General features: G+C 49.0%; 1 protein-coding gene across 1 annotated transcript in view; it reads right to left on the bottom strand.

The window, feature by feature from the left end:
• Nucleotides 1-6,561: 6,561 nt before the first annotated feature.
• The window catches only part of ABCF1 (ATP binding cassette subfamily F member 1), a 44,911-nt gene continuing 29,050 nt past the window's right edge, over nt 6,562-22,422 (bottom strand). The window contains exons 16-26 of the mRNA XM_048487251.1: nt 21,636-21,765; nt 18,673-18,797; nt 17,315-17,427; nt 16,351-16,522; nt 15,150-15,224; nt 12,184-12,254; nt 11,860-11,892; nt 11,386-11,554; nt 9,975-10,039; nt 9,106-9,178; nt 6,562-7,109 (exon numbers count right to left, since the gene is read on the bottom strand). Coding sequence (XP_048343208.1) covers nt 6,943-7,109; nt 9,106-9,178; nt 9,975-10,039; nt 11,386-11,554; nt 11,860-11,892; nt 12,184-12,254; nt 15,150-15,224; nt 16,351-16,522; nt 17,315-17,427; nt 18,673-18,797; nt 21,636-21,765 — 1,193 coding nt within the window. The 3' untranslated portion in view covers nt 6,562-6,942. The remainder of the gene's footprint in view (nt 7,110-9,105; nt 9,179-9,974; nt 10,040-11,385; nt 11,555-11,859; nt 11,893-12,183; nt 12,255-15,149; nt 15,225-16,350; nt 16,523-17,314; nt 17,428-18,672; nt 18,798-21,635; nt 21,766-22,422) is intronic.

Below are 22,422 nucleotides of genomic sequence, written 5' to 3'. Positions count from 1 at the left end.
AGAGGGAACTCTCCTCTGTTAGCAACAGGGAGGAGGTTCAAAGGGGCTGTTGCTTGTGTAACATAATTTATACCCTCTTACAAACATCCCTCCTTGTCTTCTGACCATTGGCTAGATTTGGAATACGTACACATTGCCATTTGAATCTCCACTCCTCTCCAAAGCCCACCTTGCTTTCTACAATTGGGCGTGTATTCTCTATGTCATCTTGCCCCGTTCAGAGATCTCGGTTGCTATAGTACTTCACCCTTATCTCTGTGTTTGTGAGCTTCTGCTAATTCCTTATCTCCTTGGTGGGGCCCTGTTTTCCCAAATCAAAGCTCAGTGTCAGGCTGTTCTATGAGTTTCATTTCTTCCAATGAAAGTAAGTTTTTGAAGTGATGGGTACCCAGTGAATTACACTCATATAACTTATATGATTAAATACAATGGCTTAAAACATTATAAACTATATGTTCATATCACCTTCTCCCCTGACCCAACCCCTCCGTGCGCCCCCCCCCCTGCAGCCGGGAGGAAGGTCGCTCCCCTTGCTTGTGCGTTTAGCCACTCTGCATGCCTTGGATGCTCCAGAGGCACTTTGAGCATAAGCATAAGCATTGTATTGTCATTGTGCACGCACAACGAAATTCACAGCAGCGTTCCTCGATGCACACAAATTCAGACCCCATCCTCACTTTCCCCTTCCTCCACCCATCCCTCCACAGCCCCAAACACATCAACACGAAGCCGCGGAGTTTAGCATCGCCACAGCTCTAGAGCAGAAGCTGTCTCTAAGCCTCTTTGTCCTAGTTTTGATAGACCTGTGTCGTCACCGGATAGTAGCGATTCCAAAAGAGAGTGTGCTGGATGAAGGCAAGGTCCCTCAGAATATTTTGGAGCTTTCTTTAGGCCCTACCGGGGTAGTAGAGTTCTTCCAAGGAGGGGAGAGGGCAACCCGATAATCCTCTGTGCAGTAGTGATCACCCTTTGGAGCGCCTTCCTATCTGCCACTGTGCAACTGGAGAACCATACACAGATGCAGTAGGTTAAGACACTCTCTATAGCACAGCGGTAAAAGGACACCAGGAGTTTTCCATTCAGTTGTTGTTTCCTTAAAAGTCTCAGATAGTACAGTCTTTGCTGGGCCTTCTTAACCACCGTGCAAACAAGGCCCAGCGGAACATGGCACTACGTCACTGGGTGCGGGTCTCAAGATTACGTTGCTCAGGAGTCCTGATTCCCTTCATATTTGGCACTTCAACTTTCATGCAGCGGACAGGGGTGCAGTGTTATGAAACAGCACCCCAACAGCTGTGCCTGGGCCTGAACTTCACATGGAGATCAGGATTGGGACAAACCCTTGCCCCGATCTCTACAGAGATCAGGTGAAGCTTGGTAGCTCCAGTGTGAAGCTCAGCCAGGCTCTTGCTGCTCCCAGCCTACATGTGGCGGTCAGGGGCGGGGCAAGCCAGCTGGCCCAGCTCCCGATCTCCATGTGGAGATTGGGGGCAGGGTGTGCCTTGCTCACCAGTCCTCAACTGTGCCCCTGCCTCAAACTCCTGAAGTTACAGGCAGAGGCACAGTTGCAGAGGCATATGAGGGGGAAGTGGAACCCCGGGTTGCCGAGTACAGTTCGGGAAACTCCTGCAGATTAGGAGATGGTTGCAGGGTTGCCATCTCTTGGTTGGGAATTTCCTGTATATTTGAGGGTGGAGCCTAAGAAGGGTGGGGCTTGGGGAGGGGGAGGATCTTAAAGGAGTATAATGTCATACAGTCCACCCTTTTTTCCAGGGGAACCTGATCTCTGTAGTCAGGAGATCAGATTCAACTCTGGGAAATTGCCAGCCCCCAGCCCTGGCACCCATAGGATCAGCTATAAGCAACTACTCTGTATGGCCACTGAGAAGAAAAAAGTGACTGGGTCCCTCAGCATGTCTATTGCCACCAGCTTCTCTGGGGCAATGTATACCGATCCTTAGGAGAAAGCAGAAAACACCGCCCCCCCCCCCCACTGGTACGTCTTGGTCATATCCAAACAGCCTTTTGTTTCTCACAGTCAGCAGGAAAAAAATGATTTCACAGTGACCTCAAGAAAGGTAGCTTGATCTATCTGCACCGTCGCCAGATGCTGATTAAGTCTGTCCTCTGCAGAAGCAAGACAAACCTGTTCTCTCTTTGCAAGGATTTCTTGGTCTAACCAATGCCCTCCCTATAGGGTCTGAGGCATAATTTCGTATGCCGAGCTTTAAGACAGTGGATTCCTGGGAACATTGACCCATGCAATGTTCTCCCAGATGGTACTTTTGAGCACCAGCCACATATGTGCACAGTGGAGAACAGACATTGTGCAGGGTATACATACGTCCCATTAGAGTCTGGGAGACCTGGCTTCAAATTACCATTCTGCACTCTAGGATGTCAACCAGTGGTGGGATCCAAAAATTTTAGTAACAGGTTCCCATGGTGGTGGGATTCAAACAGTGGCGTAGCGCCAATGGGGCGGAGCGGGGCATTCCAGGGGCGGGGCATTGCTGGGCGGGGCTGTAGCGCAGGGCGCAGCAGCTTTGCTTCCAGTCGCAGATTGGAGTGGGAGCAAGCAGATGCAGCGCAGGCGCGGGGCTTGCTGCATACGCCGGTCCACCTCCTGCTAGACTGCTTCAAGTTCTGCTAGACTGCTTCAAGTTCTGCTGAGGAGCGGAGGAGGGGCGTAACTAAGGCAAAAATCACGTGGCAAAATCACCAATTAGTAACCCCCTCTCGGTACACACAAATAATTAGTAACCTACTCTCGGGAACCTGTGAGAACCTGCTGGATCCCACCTCTGGTGTCAACCCTCTAGGGCAGGGGTCTGCAACCTGCAGCTCTCCAGATGTTCATGAACTACAATTCCCATCAGCCTCTGCCAGCATGGAGCTGATGGGAATTGTAGTTCATGAACATCTGGAGAGCCGCAGGTTGCAGACCCCTGCTCTAGGGTGTCAAGTTGAAACCTGGGGAGAGGATGATTGGTTGAGGAGAGAGACCTAAGCTGGGTACAATACCATAGAGTTGACTCAACTCTGTAACCTGGAGATCTGTAATTGATTTTTGGAGATGTTTTTGTGGAGATCTCCAGGCACTGACTGGGGATTGACAACCCTACCTTAAAGTTTTTTGGATGTCTCATGGCTCAGTCATATTCTTTCAATGTAACCTCCCTTGCAGTGTTATCAGGAGGATGAAATTGCATTGAGAAACCGTTGCTTGCTGCTCCGAGATCCTCGGAAGGAAGGGGGGTGGAATTACTAACCGAGCATAAGAGACGAAAACAACAGAGACTCCGGTTTATTTTCGGTACTGAAATAGTCTGAAAGGGTTGAGTCATCCTTACAGCATTTTCCGAAAGAGCAGAACATAACCCAACCCAGGTGCTTGTTTCGGATTTCACGGGAAGCATTGCCAAGCATCCACTAATTTGAAATCTTTTTTTTAAAAGAGTCCCTCATAAAAAAGAATTAAACATCAGAACCGAGCAGCGAATGACTCTCACGTGCTGAGTAATACAGTGCTCACCCACCCCAGCTGGTGCAGAAATGAGAAATGTTGTACAGTCTGTGAGGGGATGGGTGGAGGAAGGGGAAAGTGAGGATGGGGTATGAGTCTGAAATTGTGTGCATCGAGGAATGCCTTAGCAGACCAGGTGCTCAGGAGCAGCAGCAGCAGCAGCAGCAGCAGCAGGCCATTGCTTTCACCTCCTGCATGTGAGCTCCCAAAGGCACCTGGTGGGCCACTGCGAGTAGCAGAGTGCTGGACTAGATGGACTCTGGTCTGATCCAGCAGGCTAGTTCTTATGTTCTTATGTTCACAATGACAATAAATGCTTATGCTTATTTATTTTATTCCATTTATACCTCGCCTTCCCTGGCCAGGCTGGGCCCTTGGCAATCATTCACTGTATATTACAATATAAATATCAGATTAAAACATTCGATTTAAAATGATTATTTCCAGTTTAACTTAAGAGAAGAGCTTGATAAAATAAAGCAGGCAGGTTTCTCGCCCCCTCCCCCACACGAAGCCAGCGTCCTGCATCTTTAGTAACTGAAACAAGAAAAAGACGCAAGCAAGAGGAGTCTCTCACTTCCCCCTCCTCCCCTGCCCCCCCCACAGCACCTGCTTGTTTTGATAAGTAGCTGACAAACAAGTTTGAAGGACTTCCGTTGGAACTGCAACGACTCCAAAAATAGGCTGGAAGGAGAGTTTGGGGGCACGCTCTGACAAGAGGCGGAAGCTCAAAACAGTAAAGAATACACTTGATGTGTCAAATCTAAGGTTGCCAGCCTCCAGGTAGCCCCTGGAGATCTCCTGCCAATACCATTGATTTCCAAGATCAGTGCCCCTGCAGAAAATGGCAAACTCTGTGGCATTACACGCTGCTGAGGGGCCTCCCTGCCCCAAACTCCGCCCTCCCTAGGCTCCACCCCCAAAGCTCCAGGATTTCCCAACTCGGAGCTGGCAACCCTAACCTTATCCCAAACATAGAATCCCGTAAGTCATAAAAGTGACTTGTGGAATTATACATCCGCTTATGCTGGGATGATGCTACCATAAACCTCAAACACCCCCTGCGTAGCTTGCTGACCAGTTACAGTTTGATTTTATATTTTGGGTTTTAAAAAATGTGAGTAGGCTATCTTGGACGTCATCCATTTTGCATGTTGAAGGCCCCAGTGAGATGCGATTCCTCCCATCCCATCTGTCCACATGAGGCCCAGGAATACCATGACCAGTCGGCAGAGACAATACTGAACAAGGTGGACCAGCACTCTGGCTTTGGGTACAGGAGCTTCATAGGCTACTATATAACTGATACACGAGCAGCTATAATCCAGGCACGTTACTCACTGTAACCAAACAGGCCTCTTTTGAATAGTGCTTTCTGCAAAGGATGGTGAAGAGCTGGGCTTGTGAGGGCTATTGGCCATTCAAAACACAGAGGGGACAGAAGCTAAGGTGTCTGATCATACATGAGTTTTCCCTTGGGAGATGTCTCAGACGTCGCAGTGCCTACCTAGCCTGATCTCTACTGCCAATTATAGCACTTTAGGCGTCAGTTGATCCTGAAAATCCTTTCTGAAGAGTGACAGAGGGCCAAACCTGACGTGATGGAAGGCACAGGTCTGACCTGAAGGTGCCGCCGTCATTTTAAAGAAGAGGAAGAGTTTGGATTTATATCCCCCCTTTCTCTCCTGCAGGAGACTCAAAGGGGCTGACAATCTCCTTGCCCTTCCCCCCTCACAACAAACACACCCTGTGTAGGTAGAATTGGAGTGGGGCTGAGAGGCTCCGAAGCTGTGAGCCTGGCCCAAGGTCACCCAGCTGGGCGTGTGTGGGAGGCTTGTACAGGCTAATCTGAATTCCCCAGATAAGCCTCCACAGCTCAGGCGGCAGAGCCGGGAATCAAACCCGGTTCCTCCAGATTAGATACACGAGTTCTTAACCTCCTACACCACTGCTGCTCCATTAAAGGGCTGTTCCAGCAACTGGGTGGGATGAAGGGAGAGAACAAGAACAGCTCAAGCTGCCACAACCTTGGCCTGATTGGGCATTTTGAAATTGCTCTTAAAATGGTGATGACATCCACAATCTGGACTCTCGCTTCAAGTTAGACCCAAAGCCTCACATGAGGAGGAGATGGCTTCAGCCACAAGAAAAAGTCTGAAATAGCCTTCCCCCCTTTTCTTTAGCCACAATCTTCAACTGGAAATTGGAATTTTACTAGATTTCCTGTCAGCTCCTACTGTCTCTCACAGAGGAGTTTCAGGGCAAAGGGCAGCCTTAGGGTTGCCAACTCCCAGGTTGGAGATTGGAAAGCTCCCAAAATTATAACTGATCTCCAGATGACAGACTTCAGTTTCCTTGCAGAAGATGGCTGCTTTGGAGGGTGGGTTGTGTGGCTTTATACCATGCTGAGGTCCTTCCTCAGGACCTCAGCATGGGGAACTGGCGTAGCCTACAGATGGCGTGGGAGGGTTAAGAGCTTCGTGTGGCCATCTGGAGGGAGCCGGGTTTTGATTCCAAGCTCTGCCGCCTGGGAAAAGCTGTAGGAGGCTTATCCTAGGAAGATTCCAGATTAGCCTGTGCACTCACTCCCACCATGCCAGCTGGAAGTGACAAACAATCTTGCGGGCTAGTCACAGCTTCTCGGAGCTCTCTCAGCCCCACCCACCTCACAGGGTGTTTGTTGTGAGGGGGGAAGGGGGGGGCAAGGAGATTGTCAGCCCCTTTGAGTCTCCTACTGGAGAGAAAGGGGGGATATAAATCCAAACTCTTCCTCTTCTTCTTCTTCTGTTCTACAAATCTTTACCTCCTCAGGGTCTACTCCCTAATCTCCCCTAAGTGGGATTCACAGCTAAAATTCAAACAGAAAAGCACTGATGCTCTTGTCTCAGTTTAGAGCCATGGTACACTTATCAGCACTGTAACCATGGATGCAAGCTCCCTAGGCGTCAGTTGGGCTCAAGCAGACGACTGGAAAAGCCATCCTGGCGGCTTTGCTTCCCAGCCTCCACTCTCCCAAATAAAGACTCGGAGGCAGCTTTGCCCAAAAAGCATCCTTCACATTTTAATTTAAATCCATTTGCACAGCTCTGCTTGAACTGTCCTCAGAAAAAGGTGTGTGTGTTATGTGTTTGTGGGGGGGGGGGGGGAGATAAGCAGGAGGAGTGGCCTGTAGAATTGCTACCGGGTGTTTCATAAGAATGAGCCATGCGGAGACATACCCACATTCCCCCACCCCCTCCTGACACTTTTGTGTTCCCTGCTGGTGGATGGCGAGAGAAGACAGCAGCTGAGGAGAAAAGGAGCATTTGGTTTTGGCCAGCCCCTCCCCCTCCCTTCCACTCGAGAGAGTCTTGTAGCTGAGAAGAGGCAGGAATTTCTGATGGACGGTGGCGTCTCTGCCTCCTCCTCTTCCAGCCTCACTCCCGAGGCCGATTGATGATGACCTCGCCCAGGGCTTCCAGGACTTCCCGCTTGTACTCCTCAAAGTCCCCGTCTATTTGGTTGATGGTCTGGTCCTCCACCACCCACAGCTGGCAGTTGGTCTCCGTGATAAGGCGGGCATCGTGGCTGACAATGATCACAGCTGGAAGAGGGGGGAAGAATTAGGACTAATAAAAGGAAACACAGTTCTTCACGCAACGTGTGATTGGTGTTTGGAATATGCTGCCACAGGAGGGGGTGATGGCCACTAACCTGGATAGCTTTCAAAGGGGCTTGGACAGATTTATGGAGGAGAAGTCGATCTATGGCTACCAATCTTGATCCTCTTTGATCTGAGATTGCAAATGCCTTAGCAGACCAGGTGATCGGGAGCAACAGCCGCAGAAGGCCATTGCTTTCACATCCTGCATGTGAGCTCCCAAAGGCACCTGGTGGGCCTCTGTGAGTAGCAGAGAGCTGGACTAGATGGACTCTGGTCTGATCCAGCTGGCTTGTTCTTATGTTCTTAAGAGACGGAAGGGTTTTTGTAGGGCCTTAAACAACCTCCCCCCAGAACTGTGCCTTCTTCATTTATACCAGGGGCATTCAACTCTGGCCCTGTAGGGGCTGATGGGAATCGTAGTCCATGAACATATGGAGGGCCAGAGTTGGACACCCCTGATTTATACCAAGGCGTTCTCCCCCAAGGAGATCCAAAGCGGCTGACATTGTTCTTCTCCTCCATTTTATCTCCACAACCACACCTGTGAGGGATCTTAGATCAAGAGTGTGTGACTGGGCCAAAGCCACCTAGTAGTGTGACAATTCGAACCCAGGTCACCCAGAGTTTCCATGTATGGCTAATAGCAAGAGAATGCCCTGAGTGTGTCTAGTTTCCCTTTTAAAGCCATCTGAGCTAGAGGCTATCACTGCATCCTGTGGCAGTCACTTCTACACATAATTTATGTATTACACGTCTGGGGAAAAAGCCCTCCCGTTAGTCTCTCTTCGATCTATTCCAGATCAACTGGACTTGCAGCCGAGTGCTGCCACCTTGTGGTGAGTCAAGAATGTGGCTGGGGTAGAGGTAAGGCCTTCATAGGAAAGCGGCAATCCCAGATGATGGCAAGGTCCAAACCCCCGCTCTGCTACGAAGCCCCCAGGTGACTCCGGACCAGGTGCTCTCACAGCCTAACGCAGTGGTGGTGAACCTTTGGCACTCCAGATGTTCTGGACTACAATTCCCATCAGCCCCTACCAGCATGGCCAACTGCCATGCTGGCAGAGGAACTGATAAAATGATAATCCATAACATCTAGATTATAAGTTCTCCCTCCTGAGCAAACTAACGTAACTCACAGGGCATTTGTGAAGCTAAAGTGAAGTGAGGGGGAAGGGGCCAGGTACACTTCCAAGTGAAAAAACTGAGTTAAATATTTAGAATGCACAGATTAAGGATTTTTAAACAGCAACTGAGGTTTTTGTTTGCTTTTTTGCACTGGGTTTCTTAGGTCCCCACTGTTTGCTTGCTGCCGGATTTGAGTCCTCTCTAGAAGTTCTGGCCTGCACAGGATCAAGGGCGTAACTAAGGTGGGACAAGTCAGGACTCATGCCCCGGACACTGCTTGAGGGGGGTGCCAGGCACCCCAGAGACCCTCCACAAGCCCTTCCCCCCGCCCCCACCGTCAAACTGTGCCCAGCTACAAATTCTACGTGGAGTTGTTGGGGGGGGGGGGCATACAGTTCAAGGTTGGGCTCAGAGAGGTCTAGCTTTAAACCGGGGGCTCTGCCTGGAAGCCCGCAGTATAAAGCTGAACCTAGCCAGGAAGCCAGCCTTGAACTGCAGACTCCGCCCTGCTGGGTCCAGCTTTATACTGTTCACTTTGCCTCCGAAGCTCTGACTTTGAAGTCACGTGGCCTTTGGAGGTGGAGCCAGAAGTCTGAAGCTGGACCCAACAGGGCAGAATCTGCCATTCCAGGCTTCCAGGTGGAGCCTACATGTTAAAGCCAGATCCAGGCAAGCCCAGCCCAGCCTCGACCTGGGCGCCATCACCCAGTTCAAAACTTGTGCTGGGTGACATCTTTAGAAGCACCCTCTTAGTGTTCTTTTGTTCCCGCCCCCCGCCCCCCTCAGATTGTATGATAAGGCTATCGCTTACCCCCTTTGTATTCATTGATGGCATCTCCCAAGGCATCGATGGACTCAATATCCAGGTTATTCGTAGGTTCATCCTGTGCAGAGATGGGGAGGAGGAAACAGAAAGGTGTTCACTCGAAAGGAAAAAGAGGAAGACTCACAGGTTTTTTGTATTGTCAAAGGCTTTCACAGCCATATTCAACTGGTTCTGGTGGGTTTTCCGGGCTGTGTGGCCGTGGTCTGGTGGATCTTGTTCCTAATGTTTCGCCTGCATCTGTGGCTGGTATCTTCAGAGGTGTATCATAGAGGGAAGTCTGTTACTGAAGAAGGCCTAATTTGTTGTAGTCCATAACAATTTGGAAGAAGGCCCAATTTGTTGTAGTCCATAACATCTGGAGTGCCAAAGGTTCGCCACCATGGTCCTAGTGCCTGCTCCATTTTATCCTAACAGTCGATGTGGCTGACAGCAGGTGATTGAACCAAAGCCAGCAACCATCCATGGTGGATTGAAACCTGTGTCACCCTGATTCTAGAATGACACTGTAGCCACTACACCATCCTGGCTCTCAGTGAAAGAGTCCCTACTGGGGGTTCCCACTTAACAGTTGCAGGGTCTGGTTGGGCAACTTCAGCAGAGACCAAGCAGGGGTGCACACCAACAGTCCAGAAATCCTGCTCCCCGGCCAAAAACCTGAGCAAATAGCTGGGGAAAGTAGGAAGGGTGTTTCAATAGGGTTTTTTGGCACAGTAGCATGTAGCCCAGATGGCAAGTTCTACAGTGATATGGAAGGAAGGCACCACCAAGACAACCTGTGCCCTGCATCGCCAAACGGTACTGCGGTATTAAAGTTACGTTCCCTTACAAAATCCTCTGCTCCTAAACAAACTCACCAACACAAGGACGTCTGGCTCCCTGCAAGCCAGTTCGGCAAATACCACACGGGCTTTCTGTCCCCCTGGAGAAGGAAGCAAACAAGGAAATGAGAATAAGACAGATGATGAAAGAACCAGAAGAAATCCTCCGTGCAAAGTTGGTCGGGGATGAGATGCTGTTCTCCCGAGGGGGGACCTGGGATGATAAACAGCAACCCTATTCCCACCCGTCTCAGCTCACATACAGCTGTACCGCCCAGTCCTTGGTGGGCTTTGCAAAGTGCCCATCTGGCGTTGGTATGCCACTGCTTGAATCAATGAAGAATGTGTTAATTTTGTACAAAGCGCACTTTGCAGTCCAAGAGCAACACACGTGCTCCTGTGGTTCCATAGATGCGTCATGCATTTCTGAACTATCATTGCTCCAAGAAATGAGCCAAAGAGGTTCAAGAACCAAGGGAGCCTGTAGCATACACCCACGGGTCACCTTTTCCTTAGCTCTGCACAAGTCCTTGTCCTCTGACAGCCCCGGATGTTTGCCTGTGTAACCCCCGTGCTCAGAATGGGTTGACCCAGTAAGGGGTGGACACTCAAAGCAGCAAGAGGCTGCAGAGCTCATGTACTTTGGAGGAGACAAGGCTACCAGACTCGGACCTTGATTTCTATAAGCCCTTAACACCTTGTTAAGGTAACCGCAATGCTGTTGGGAACTACTGGGAAGGTAGTTGTTTGTTTTTGCTACATTGTAAATGTTGGAGTTTATTGTTTCAGGGTTTCTTTTTTGTGTTTGTAATGGGTGAGAGTTCTCCTGGAAACCTTCATCATGTTGAATCCTGTTCATCAAGCCCTTGGAGTCTTCAGGAGCCAACCCACATGCAAAGAAGAATTGGACCTGGCAGTATCAGTAGACCATAAATATAAGGACTTGAAAATGCAACCTGAACAGGACCTTGAAGTGTGATGTTAAATGTTGATGTTATATGTTAAGAAAGTAAACCATTTTGTTTTCAAAAATCGTTGTTGCAAACTCATTCCAGGTTCTGCCCCACAGAACCCACAAGCAGAGGTTACACCTGCACTGTTAAGCTTCCCGGCCTTATTTCCTCCCACCTCTTCCACTTCCTAACTAGCCTTATTTGTTTTTGCTGCCGTGTTGCAGTTGACTTATGGCGACCCCTAGTGGGTTTTCAAGGCAAGAGACGGTTCAGAGGTGGTTTGTCATTTCCTGCCTCTGTGTAGCAACCCTGGTCTTCCTGAGTGGTCTTCCAACCAAGTGCTAACCATGGTCAACCCTGTGTAGCTGGAGATAGGATAAGCCTGGGCTCTCCAGGTCATGGCACATCAGCCTCGGCTGAATCTTGCTCAACTCAAGCCCCACTCCCACAGAGGCCCGGTGCCCCTCTTCCCAAGAAGCCAACGCCTCTCGTACCAGAGAGCTTGCAGATCTGGATGGTGTGGGCGTGGCTCTCCAGGCCAAAACGCCCGAGGCATTTGCGCGCATCCTGGTAGGGCAGGTTGAAGTTGCGCTGGAGGTACTCCGTAGCCGTCTCCTGCATATTCAGCTGATCGGCGTATTGCTGGTTGAAGAACCCGATTTTCTACCAGGGGAAAAAAAAAACAAGAGAGATTATGTCCCCAAGGGGGTGCTTCACTAGCCCCGGCAGCCCTGCTTTCAGTCCTACAATGGGGTCAATCAGGGGCAGGCCAGCAGACGCGCATCTGTGGCAGAAGCCTGAAATGACCACACTGATACAGCAATGTAAGCAAAAGGCTTTATCGAACAACAAAAGGCAGGAAAGGAGGAGGGTGCAGGGTAAGGGAAGGGCTCCTCTCCGCCCTTCAGGTTTCTTACATTCTGTCCCACCATCCCCGGAAAGATCCTTACAATTTCATCAATACTCACTAGTCTGTGGTTTTTCCTCATTTCTCCTCTTGTCTGGAAAGATATGAAGGGGGAGGGGGAGAAAAGTTAGATTGGTATCTCACCCAAATAACAACCCTGTGCAGATTCAGAGAAGAGATGTTATTAAAAACATGATCCTGGCAGGGGATGATGGGAACTCTAGTCCATAACATCTGGAGGGCAGGCAAACATGTTATTAAAAGCATCATGCTGGCAGGGTATGATGGGAACTGTAGTCCATAACATCTGGAGGGCCGCGAGTTTGACACCTATGGGCTACAGGAAGAAGGCCCAAATGCAAAAAGAAGACGAAGGTTTTCTTACCGGTGGCAGTTTCCCCGTTAGTAGAAGCAGCAGTGTACTCTTTCCCACTCCATTGGGGCCCACGATACAGACTGGGGGGGGGGGGGGGGGGAGGGAGGGAGAAGAGGGAGAGACAAAACCAACACTCAGATTCTAACATAATGCAGGCAGAGTATCCTGAAGCGAACAAACAAAAAATAACCCCAAAGTTATGCTATGAAACTGCAGTGCTCTATATTAAGTGGGAGTCTCCAAATACAATATTATAAAAATGCAAAAATCCAATAAGCTAAAATCCAGTTACAATGTAACAAAATCCAGCAATACAAAAAAAGTGAATTATTTGCCACTGAAGGCTGTGTACTACCCTGTTTCTCCAAAAATAAGACATCCCCTGAGAATAAGACGTAGTAGAGGTTTTGCTGAAGTGCTAAATAGAAAACATCCTCCGAAAGTAAGACGTAGCAAAGTTTTTGTTTGGAAGCATGCCCGTCGAACAGAACACCAGAGCATGCAGCCGTGGAGCGGAAAAATAAGACATCCCCTGAAAATTAGACATAGCGCATCTTTGGGAGCAAAAATTAATATAAGACACTGTCTTATTTTGGGGGAAACACGGTATAGCACACTAAACTGCAAATATATTTATTTATTTATTTATTGTTTCGATTTATAAACCGCCCCATCCCCTGGGGGCTCTGGGCGGTGAACAACATTCACATATACAATTAATTAAATCGATAACAACAATATAATACTAAAAACCATTAAAAACTACTTAAAAACAGCGGTTAGCATCATAATAGGTGCCCTATTATGGCCAATTCAATTTAGATCACCCCAGTAAAAGAAAAGGGAGGGGTCAGGTTCCTCTCTGGGAGGATAATAGGTGGTAAAGTGCAACAGATGGTATGTGCAAGAAGATGCAGGGGCGGAAGGAGAGGGGGAGGGGGAAGGGGGCGCCACTCAGCGACTGGACACTCCAAAGGCCCGGTGGAACAACTCAGTCTTACAGGCCCTGCGGAACTCATCAAGGTCCCGCAGGGCCCGGACAGCTGGAGGAAGAGTGTTCCACCAGGCTGGGGCCAGGGCCGTAAAGGTCCTGGCCCGTGTGGAGGCCAGCCGCATCATCGAGGGGCCAGGAACCGCCAGCAAATTGGCCTCTGCTGATCGCAGAGGCCGAGTAGGGGCATATGGGGTAATGCGGTCTCTCAGATACGAGGGTCCCAGGCCGCGTAAGGCCTTAAAGGTTAAAACCCACACCTTGAAGATGATTCGGAATTCCACTGGAAGCCAGTGCAGCTGGCGCAGCACAGGTTGAATATGATCACAGAAGGCGCCCCCTGTGAGCAAACGCGCCGCTGCATGTTGGACCAGTTTCATATGCAATGTTAATGTCCTTCACAGCAAAAGCACAATCATTTCTTCGAAGGTCAGATAGCTCAGGCTGCTTTGGTTGCCCGGCAGCTATGGGGCATATCACCTGATTTAAGCTACCTTAATGGAACAAGCTATTATAGTGTTCCTTTGTTGCTGTGGACAGGACAGTGTTCATTAATTCCTGAGGAAGTGGAATTCATGATCCACAAAGCAGGAAATCACTGGGATTCCTGTCCTGCATGTGTGAACCTAGAACTTTATGACTATATGAAAACTGTTATCACATATCTGTGAACCTGTTGGAAAATGCACCTTGTGGCTGTTTCTTGAGGTCATGCTTGCTATCCAATTTATGCATTATTTTTATTTATTTTTATTTATTTATTTTTTCCGATGTATAAACCGCCCCATCCCCAAGGGGCTCTGGGTGGTGCACAACATCGATATATACACAATTAAATAGAGGTTCACAATAGTGACCACACAACAATCAACATAGTAACTAAAATCCATTAAAATCTATTAAAACAGCGGTTAACATAACAATGACAGGCGTCCTATAGCCCAGTTCATTAAAATCTCCCCAAAAAGGATTATACTGTGTATGTATAAGATATAATAATATATACTGTGTTGGATGTCTATGATTTGCACCGCCGATGTTTATATGGATGCTCTTTGTTAATATTAAATATATGCAAGTTAGCACGCACACTGTATCTTCACTTACAGGAATTGTATAGTGTTTTGGGCTTGTTTGTCCCTTGATATCTTGGTTCCTTCTTTTCGGTGTCGGGTCAAAAGATTTCTGTTCTTTCAGGCTTTTAATTAAGAGGTTACTCTAACACTATTTTAGTCTGGAAACTTATTTTAAGCTGCCTGAGGTCTGTTGCCGGCCAATGTTTTCAGTGGTGGGATGGGGCTTTATTAATATATTTTAAAGTTTTGTTTTTATTATATTATTTTGTAAGCAGAAAATGTTGACAGAGAGAAATTTTTCTCTCTTTCTCACAATGCTAGAACCAGGGGGCATTCATTGAAAATGCTGGGGGGAAGAATTAGGACTAATGAAAGGAAACACTTCTTCACGCAACGTGTGATTGGTGCTTGGAATATGCTGCCACAGGAGGTGGTGATGGCCACTAACCTGGATAGCTTTAAAAGGGGCTTGGACAGATTTATGGAGGAGAAGTCAATCTATGGCTACCAATCTTGATCCTCCTTGATCTCAGATTGCAAATGCCTTAGCAGACCAGGTGCTCAGGAGCAGCAGCAGCAGAAGGCCATTGCTTTCACATCCTGCACGTGAGCTCCCAAGGGCACCTGGTGGGCCACTGCGAGTAGCAGAGAGCTGGACTAGATGGACTCTGGTCTGATCCAGCAGGCTAGTTCTTATGTTCTTATGTTCTTAAGCCACCTTGGGCAAATTCACAGAGAGCTAGCGTGCAAATTTCCTGAGTGAATACATTAATAAACTGCTATTCGTGATGGTTCAGGAGGATATGAAGAAAACAAGCACATAAGTTAAAAAATGAACCATCCCCCTTGTGTGATACTGAGAGAGAGTCAAGAGTTTCACCACAGGGGACTCTCTTCCGATCACTTACTTCGAGATTCCAGGTCAATCCCAAAGTCTAGGTTTTTGAAGAGAGGCTTCTGTCCGTCGTAGGCAAAGTCCACGCCTGTACGGAAGAACAAGGAGGAGGAAGCAGACAACAGGGTAAAAAGAAATCCCAGTTCAGAGGCATTCCCCACAACCACCTGCCTGCCACACACATCTGTTGCTAAAACCTCTGGTGGCAACGACTGTGAATCTGCCAATCCAGGAGCAGCAGACTGCAGAACCCACAATCAGTCAACAGCATTGTGGTTCAGTCCTCCATTCCAAACCCTTTAAAAAGATGGAAGCCACACAAATGCAACGCTGGTCTGTCTCTGCAAAGAAATGGCAGCAATGCTGTGCACACATGGGCTAGTACAGGGGTCAGCAATCTTTACCACCCAAAGAGCCATTTGGACCCGTTTTCCATGGCCCCAAAGATCTACTGAGCCGGACAGGCAGCTCTGCTCTGGTTCGGCCCCTCCACTCAACTTTCCTTCCAGCGCTGGAAGGCAGAGGCGCCAGGCAGGGAAACCCCCTTTGCCCGACGGAGCAAGCAGTTGCCTGCTCCGTGGGGCAGAGGGAGGATGGCGGCTGCAGAGATGGCATAGGGGGGGATGATGGCTGCTGTGGAGGGACATGCCCAAGCTACCCTCCGACCTCCAGGGGTCGGAGGGCAGCATGGGCATGTCTCTTCAACCCTCCAGAGCAGCGCTGGAAGGAGAGATGAGTGGAGGGGACACAGAAAGCGGCACCCTCACGCACGGAGACGCCTCTGGTTCGATCCCTCCACTCATCTTTCCTTCCACGCCCACTCTACCTTCTGACCTCCAGGCCACGCGGAGCCACAGTGTAAAGCTGAAAGAGCCGCATGAGGCTCTGGAGCTGCGGGTTGCAGACCCTTGGGCTAGTAGTATCCCAAGCTACACAAACACAGTTGTGCTTGTGGAAGGCAGTTTTCCAGCCCCCCACCCCACCCCCAACACTCTCGGTCCAAACTATCAGGAGCCCCCCAAAAGTATGCGAGTTCACCCGCCACAGGTAAAGCAGTCTTGAACCCACTGCCATTTTCTGAATCACAACAGTACAAATCCCACCCCCTGTACGTGGATCACTGCCTCAGAGCAGCCTTTCCCCAAGTCGCCCACTGCATTCTAGGCCGCAGGTTTCCCCGCACCTCCAACCCCAAGGAAAGGAAGGCCTCCTACCGTGCAGGCCCAGAATGGGCGGGCTGAGGGGTGGTGGGTTTGGAAAGGTAAACTTCACAGTGTACTCCTTAGGCCGCTTCAGTAGCTCAGGGGCTTCGTTGGCCTCTTCATCGGCATTCTTCTTGCGGCATTTCTGCTGCTTGCGGGTTAAGGCCTCCTTCGTCTGTTTTTCCTGCCCAGAACAAAGCAAATTAATGGGCTGGATTGAAAAAAAATTTACCAGATGTCCAATCTCGGCCACTGTGTCCTTTCCCCCTTCACCAAACAGAATCATTTCAAGGCATCCACCAAGGCCAACCAACAACAAACAGAATCAACTAATCTTTCTAGTGTCCCATAGGAAAACCCTCATTCTGACAACTGCAAGGCCAAGCGGAAGGGTCCATTCTCCCTATCGTTATATCAATTTCCCAGGAATGAGGTAAACTGAAGAGCAGGATTACAGGAAAAACTAATCGTACAAGTTCTCTGTGGCAACCCTAATGGCCCAGACTTGCCCAATCTCATCAACGCTTGCAAGCCAAAGAGCTGGTGCTTGGATGGAAAACCACCAGGGTTGTTATGAAGAGGAAGGCAATGGCAAACTACCTCTGATCACTTCTTGCCTTGAAAACCCACGAGGTAGAGGTTTTTTTTAATTTATTTATATCCCCCCTTTCTCTCCTGCAGGAGACTCAAAGGGGCTTACAATCTCCTTGCCCTTCCCCCCTCACAACAAACACCCTGTGAGGTAGGTGGGGCTGAGAGAGCTCCGAGAAGCTGTGACTAGCCCAAGGTCACCCAGCTCTTAACCTCCTACACCACTGCTGCTCAGCATGGGTTGGTGACTTGATGGCACACTTTTCAAGTTGTCTCTCCTCAAGAAACAGAACTGCCCAGAAGCCCCACAAAGGAGGACATCAACATGACACACATTGGTCCCTTGTCACTGGCTCCCAGGACAGAACCCAAAGCGAAGACTTACTGCCTGCTTGGTGGACTTCCCTCCAGCCTTGAGGTCTTTCAGTTTCTTCTCTTGCTTCTCGTACTGTTTGAGCATCTCCTTCTGTTTCTGCTGATACATCTTCTTGAAGGTCACTTAAAATGTAACAGGGAAAGGGATGACCCTTAATAAAAACTCTGGCTTGCTGGATCTGATCTATCTGGCCTACACTTCTGTCTCATAAGAACATAAGAACACGCCAGCTGGATCAGACCAGAGTCCATCTAGTCCAGCTCTCTGCTACTCGCAGTGGCCCACCAGGTGCCTTTGGGAGCTCACGTGCAGGAGGTGAAAGCAATGGCCTTCTGCTGCTGCTGCTCCTGAGCACCTGGTCTGCTAAGGCATTTGCAATCTGAGATCAAGGAGGATCAACATTGGTAGCCATAGATCGACTTCTCCTCCATAAATCTGTCCAAGCCCCTTTTAAAGCTATCCAGGTTAGTGGCCATCACCACCTCCTGTGGCAGCCTATTCCAAACACCGATCACACATTGCGTGAAGAAGTGTTTCCTTTTATTAGTCCTAATTCTTCCCCCCAGCATTTTCAATGAATGCCCCCTGGTTCTAGTATTGTGAGAAAGAGAGAAAAATTTCTCTCTGTCAACATTTTCTACCCCATGCATAATTTTATAGACTTCAATCATATCCCCCCTCAGACGTCTCCTCTCCAAACTAAGTTCTTAGATCAAGAGAAGGGCTTCCAGATCTAGTAGTGGTCTACTAAGCCTCCACTCCTAGGACACATGCGTCTCCTAAACTGGCTGTTAACTCAAAACTTCATTACACCTCCCCCGCTCTTTATGTACACCTTTTAAAAACAAAGGTCTCTGAATTGCTAGTGTAATCAACACAGAATGTAAATGAGAGCTAGCCCTAATTCCTCCATGGAAAAGAAATGCTTAAGATGTCACAGCTGAGGTAGGGAGCTACGACAAATCTCTAAGAGCACGTGGAAGTCAAATGGCAAAGCATATGAAAGGCGGCTTTGTTTGCCTGAGGCCACGCAAAAGGCACTGCCCTTGTGGCTCCTTCACCAGGCCTTTTCCTGGAGTATATTTCCACAGTAATGATGTTGGGATGCTTATTGCCTTTGTAGCTCTACAGCTTTAGTACTGTTGTTTTTAAATTTGTAAGACACCTTGGACAATTTAAGAAAGCGAGGGCAAAAACGAAACAAAATATTTGTAACCTGAAATTTGACAGATGTGTGCGCCTGTTCTGCACGTGAGGTACGTGGGCAGAGTTCCCAAACTGTCTTAAAGGCACAACAGCAGAACTGGCCTGGAAACAGATTCATTCCTCTTTTCTCTCAGCTATGAGGAACTTTAGAGCGCACTTACTGTAGTTCCCCCGATAGTAGAAGAGCTTCTGGATGTCCAGGTGGACAATGTCTGTACACACATCGTCTAGGAAACCCTGGTCATGGGAGACAATTAAGAGGGTTTTCTTCCATGTCTGGAGGTAGCTGAAAGAAAGAACAAGGCAAATATGAAAGGGGAAAAAAGCATTAAGAACTTAAGCTCCCCTCCTTCATGTTATCCTCACAACAACCACCCTGTGAGGTATCTTAGCCTGAAAGAGAGAGAGAGAGAGCGACCGGCCCAGGATCACTCTGCAAGCTTCCCTGGAAGAGTGGGGATTCAAAGCTGAGACTCCCAGATGCTAGTCCAACACAGTAACTTCTGCATTACACCCCACCAACTCTTATACTATTCTATAACAACCTCTTACCTCATTTTAGTTTCAGAGAGCAGCCATATTGGACTGCAGTAGAACAACTAGATCAGGGGTAGGGAACCTGAGGCTCGAGAGCCGCATGCGGCTCTTCTGCCCTTGCACTGTGGCTCCACGAGCTGAGCCGCCGGCCCCATCCTTGCCCACCCTGCAGGCAGCAGGGCGGGCGCACCAACTGCCCACGGTCGGCTGGGCCGCGCCGTGGGCTTTCCCTCTCGCCCGCCCCGTTGGAGCGGGGCGGGTGCTTTCCCGGCGGCCAACAAGGCCGAGCCACCGGCTTCATCCTTGCCCGCCCTGCAGGCAGCAGGGTGGGCGCGTCCATGTGCTTCTCAGAATGAGCAGAGTAAAAGGTTAAAAAAACCCTATATATATAGTTTTATCTTTATTTTAAATGTCAAAAATTATTTGCGGCTCCAAGTGTTTTCTTTTCCCATGGAAAATGGGTCCAAATGGCTCTTTGAGTGTTAAAGGTTCCCTACCCCCGAACTAGATTCAAGGCCAGCAGTACCTCAGAAACCAACAAGATTTCCAGAGTAGAAGTTTTTGACAGTCCAAGTCCCATGTATTGTCGAAGACTTTCACGGCCAAATTAAACTGGTTCTGGTGGTTTTTCCCGGGCTGTGTGGCCGTGGTCTGGTGGATCTTGTTCCTAACGTTTCGCCTGCCTCTGTAGCTGGCATCTTCAGAGGTGTATCACAGAGGGAAGTCTGTTAGGACACAGTGTGTAACAGACTTCCCTCTGTGATACACCTCTGAAGATGCCAGCCACAGATGCAGGCAAAATGTTAGGAACAAGATCCACCAGACCACGGCCACACAGCCCGGAAAACCCACCAGAACCAGTCAAAGTTCCCTTTGTCAGAGAGACATCTGTCAAAGGAAGTGTTGACTTTCAAAAGCTTGACCTCTGAAAATCTTGTGAGTCTTGAATCTAGCTCTTAACTCATTGTAGTTGCGTATTTTTTGATGGAATAAGTACGTAATCATGAAGTTTTTTTAAAAAGCAGATGGTGAAGCCAAAAAACAGAGGCTGTGGTGAATTTTTGGCTGCTACATTGATTTCATTTCAAAATAAAGGGGGCCACCAATAACCAAGGATCTTAGGCACCCTGGGAAAGTTATCATGTTCATAATAGCATCCCAAGACTCCCATGATTAAAAAGGATAACGTCTCCAGCCCTACCTCACTCCCCCTCATTGGCACAGTGAAGTCTGAAAGTGGAAGGACAGAGGAGAGAGAAAGAAAAGGGACCCTGAGGATGCTTTCCACTTATCATGCACTCTTCCAAATAGTACCTACTTCACAGATAACAATATGAAATGTGCACCAGTTTGCTGGTTTATATTGGATGTGCGTCTAATTCTAATATCTAATAGATGAGCTTTATTAGCATAATCAATCTTGAGATTCTTTTTAAAAAATCATCGGCTGACCTTCAGCTAGTCTCTCTCGGTCTTTATTTCCCACATAGGATCGGAGAGCGGACAAATTGGTGGGAGAGAGAATGACGTACCTCCCCCCTAAGCACTTTAGAAGGGCAAGGTGGCAAAACACCAGAACTGAAGACATTTTGCATTGACCCAACAGAAATTCACCCCTCCCTCTGGAAATTCCCACTGATAGTGTATTCCTATGGTTTCTGAAAATTCACCAGGCATTGCTCATAAGAACATAAGAACTAGCCTGCTGGATCAGATCAGAGTCCATCTAGTCCAGCACTCTGCTACTCGCAGTGGCCCACCAGGTGCCTTTGGGAACTCACGTGCAGGAGATGAAAGCAATGGCCTTCTGCTGCTCCTGAGCACCTGGTCTGCTAAGGCATTTGCAATCTCAGATCAAGGAGGATCAAGATTGGTAGCCATAGATCAGTGATGGCGAACCTTTTTGAGACCGAGTGCCCAAACTACAACGCAAACCCCACTTATTTATCGCAAAGTGCCAACACGGCAATTTAACCTGAATGCTGAGGTTTTAGTTTTAAAAAAATGGTTGGCTCCCTCTTCCACCGCCCCACCTGCTCGAGAAGGGCTAGCCTGCTCTAGCCTCCAGCAAGTCCCACGCACACTGCTCTGTGCCTCTCTAGCATCTCTGCCTCCTCTGCGCCCCCCCCTTTGGGCAGCAGCCACCTGGAGCACAGGCACCAGGCCCGCCAGCCGAGTCCTCCCTGCTCACTGCGGTGCGCGCACGTCGTGCTCAGTGGCTCAGGCCAGCCTAGATGTGTGTGTGTATGGGGTGGGGTGGGGTGATTTTCTGCCCCCCACATGACGAACTCTGTGTGCGGGTGCCAACAGAGAGGGCTCCGAGTGCCACCTCTGGCACCTGTGCCATAGGTTCGCCATCACTGCCATAGATCGACTTCTCCTCCATAAATCTGTCCAAGCCCCTTTTAAAGCTATCCAGGTTAGTGGCCATCACCACCTCCTGTGGCAGCATATTCCAAACACCAATCACACGTTGCGTGAAGAAGTGTTTCCTCACCCTCCTGAAGACTGTGAGCCAGCCTCAAGGAGGACTTCAGCCATAGAAACCAATTCATTATTTCACAAACTTGACTCCCTGAGAACTTACTTGTTAAGCCAGATGACGGCATTCAGGTCCAAATGGTTGGTGGGCTCGTCTAGCATTAACAGTGTGGGCTCCATGAACAGTGCTCTGAGGGGGGGAAAATGGTGAGTAACAGTTGCCCTCACGACATCCCCTAGAAAGCCACACTATTTCTGAGAAAGAGGGAAACAAGTTAGCTAAGCAGCCTGGATGGCTGAAATTTCGGAGACTCCACGAATTTAGAATAATGAACAGTCACTCTCTTGAACAGAGATTAAGTGATGATTGATGGGGCGGGGATGGGGGGGAAAGGAGGCTGTTCCCAATATGGAAGAAGAAGAAGAAGAGTTTGGATTGATATCCCCCCTTTCTCTCCTGTAGGAGACTCAAAGGGGCTTACAATCTCCTTGCCCTTCCCCCCTCACAACAAACACCCTGTGAGGTAGGTGGGGCTGAGAGAGCTCCAAGAAGCTGTGACTAGCCCAAGGTCACCCAGCTGGCGTGTGTGGGAGTGTCCAGGCTAATCTGAATTCCCCAGATAAGCCTCCACAGCTCAGGCGGCAGAGCTGGGAATCAAACCCGGTTCCTCCAGATTAGATACACGAGCTCTTAACCTCCTACACCACTGCTAGTCTGAACAAGAGCTGACTTAACACACAGATAGCAACTGGCGTGTGTATGTACACTCTGCCCTTTACAGCCCAGGCTACCCTGATCTCAGAAGCTAAGCACAGTTGCCCTGGTTAGTATTTGGACAAGAAACCAGGAAATTCCAGTCAACTTAGCCCCTTCCCTCCACCTCTCAGGAGGT

This window comes from Sphaerodactylus townsendi, linkage group LG03, assembly GCF_021028975.2.
Source record: "Sphaerodactylus townsendi isolate TG3544 linkage group LG03, MPM_Stown_v2.3, whole genome shotgun sequence".
Lineage (NCBI taxonomy): Eukaryota > Metazoa > Chordata > Lepidosauria > Squamata > Sphaerodactylidae > Sphaerodactylus > Sphaerodactylus townsendi.
The sequence above is the reverse complement of the archived record's forward strand: the minus strand, read 5'-3'. Positions and strand labels throughout refer to the sequence as shown.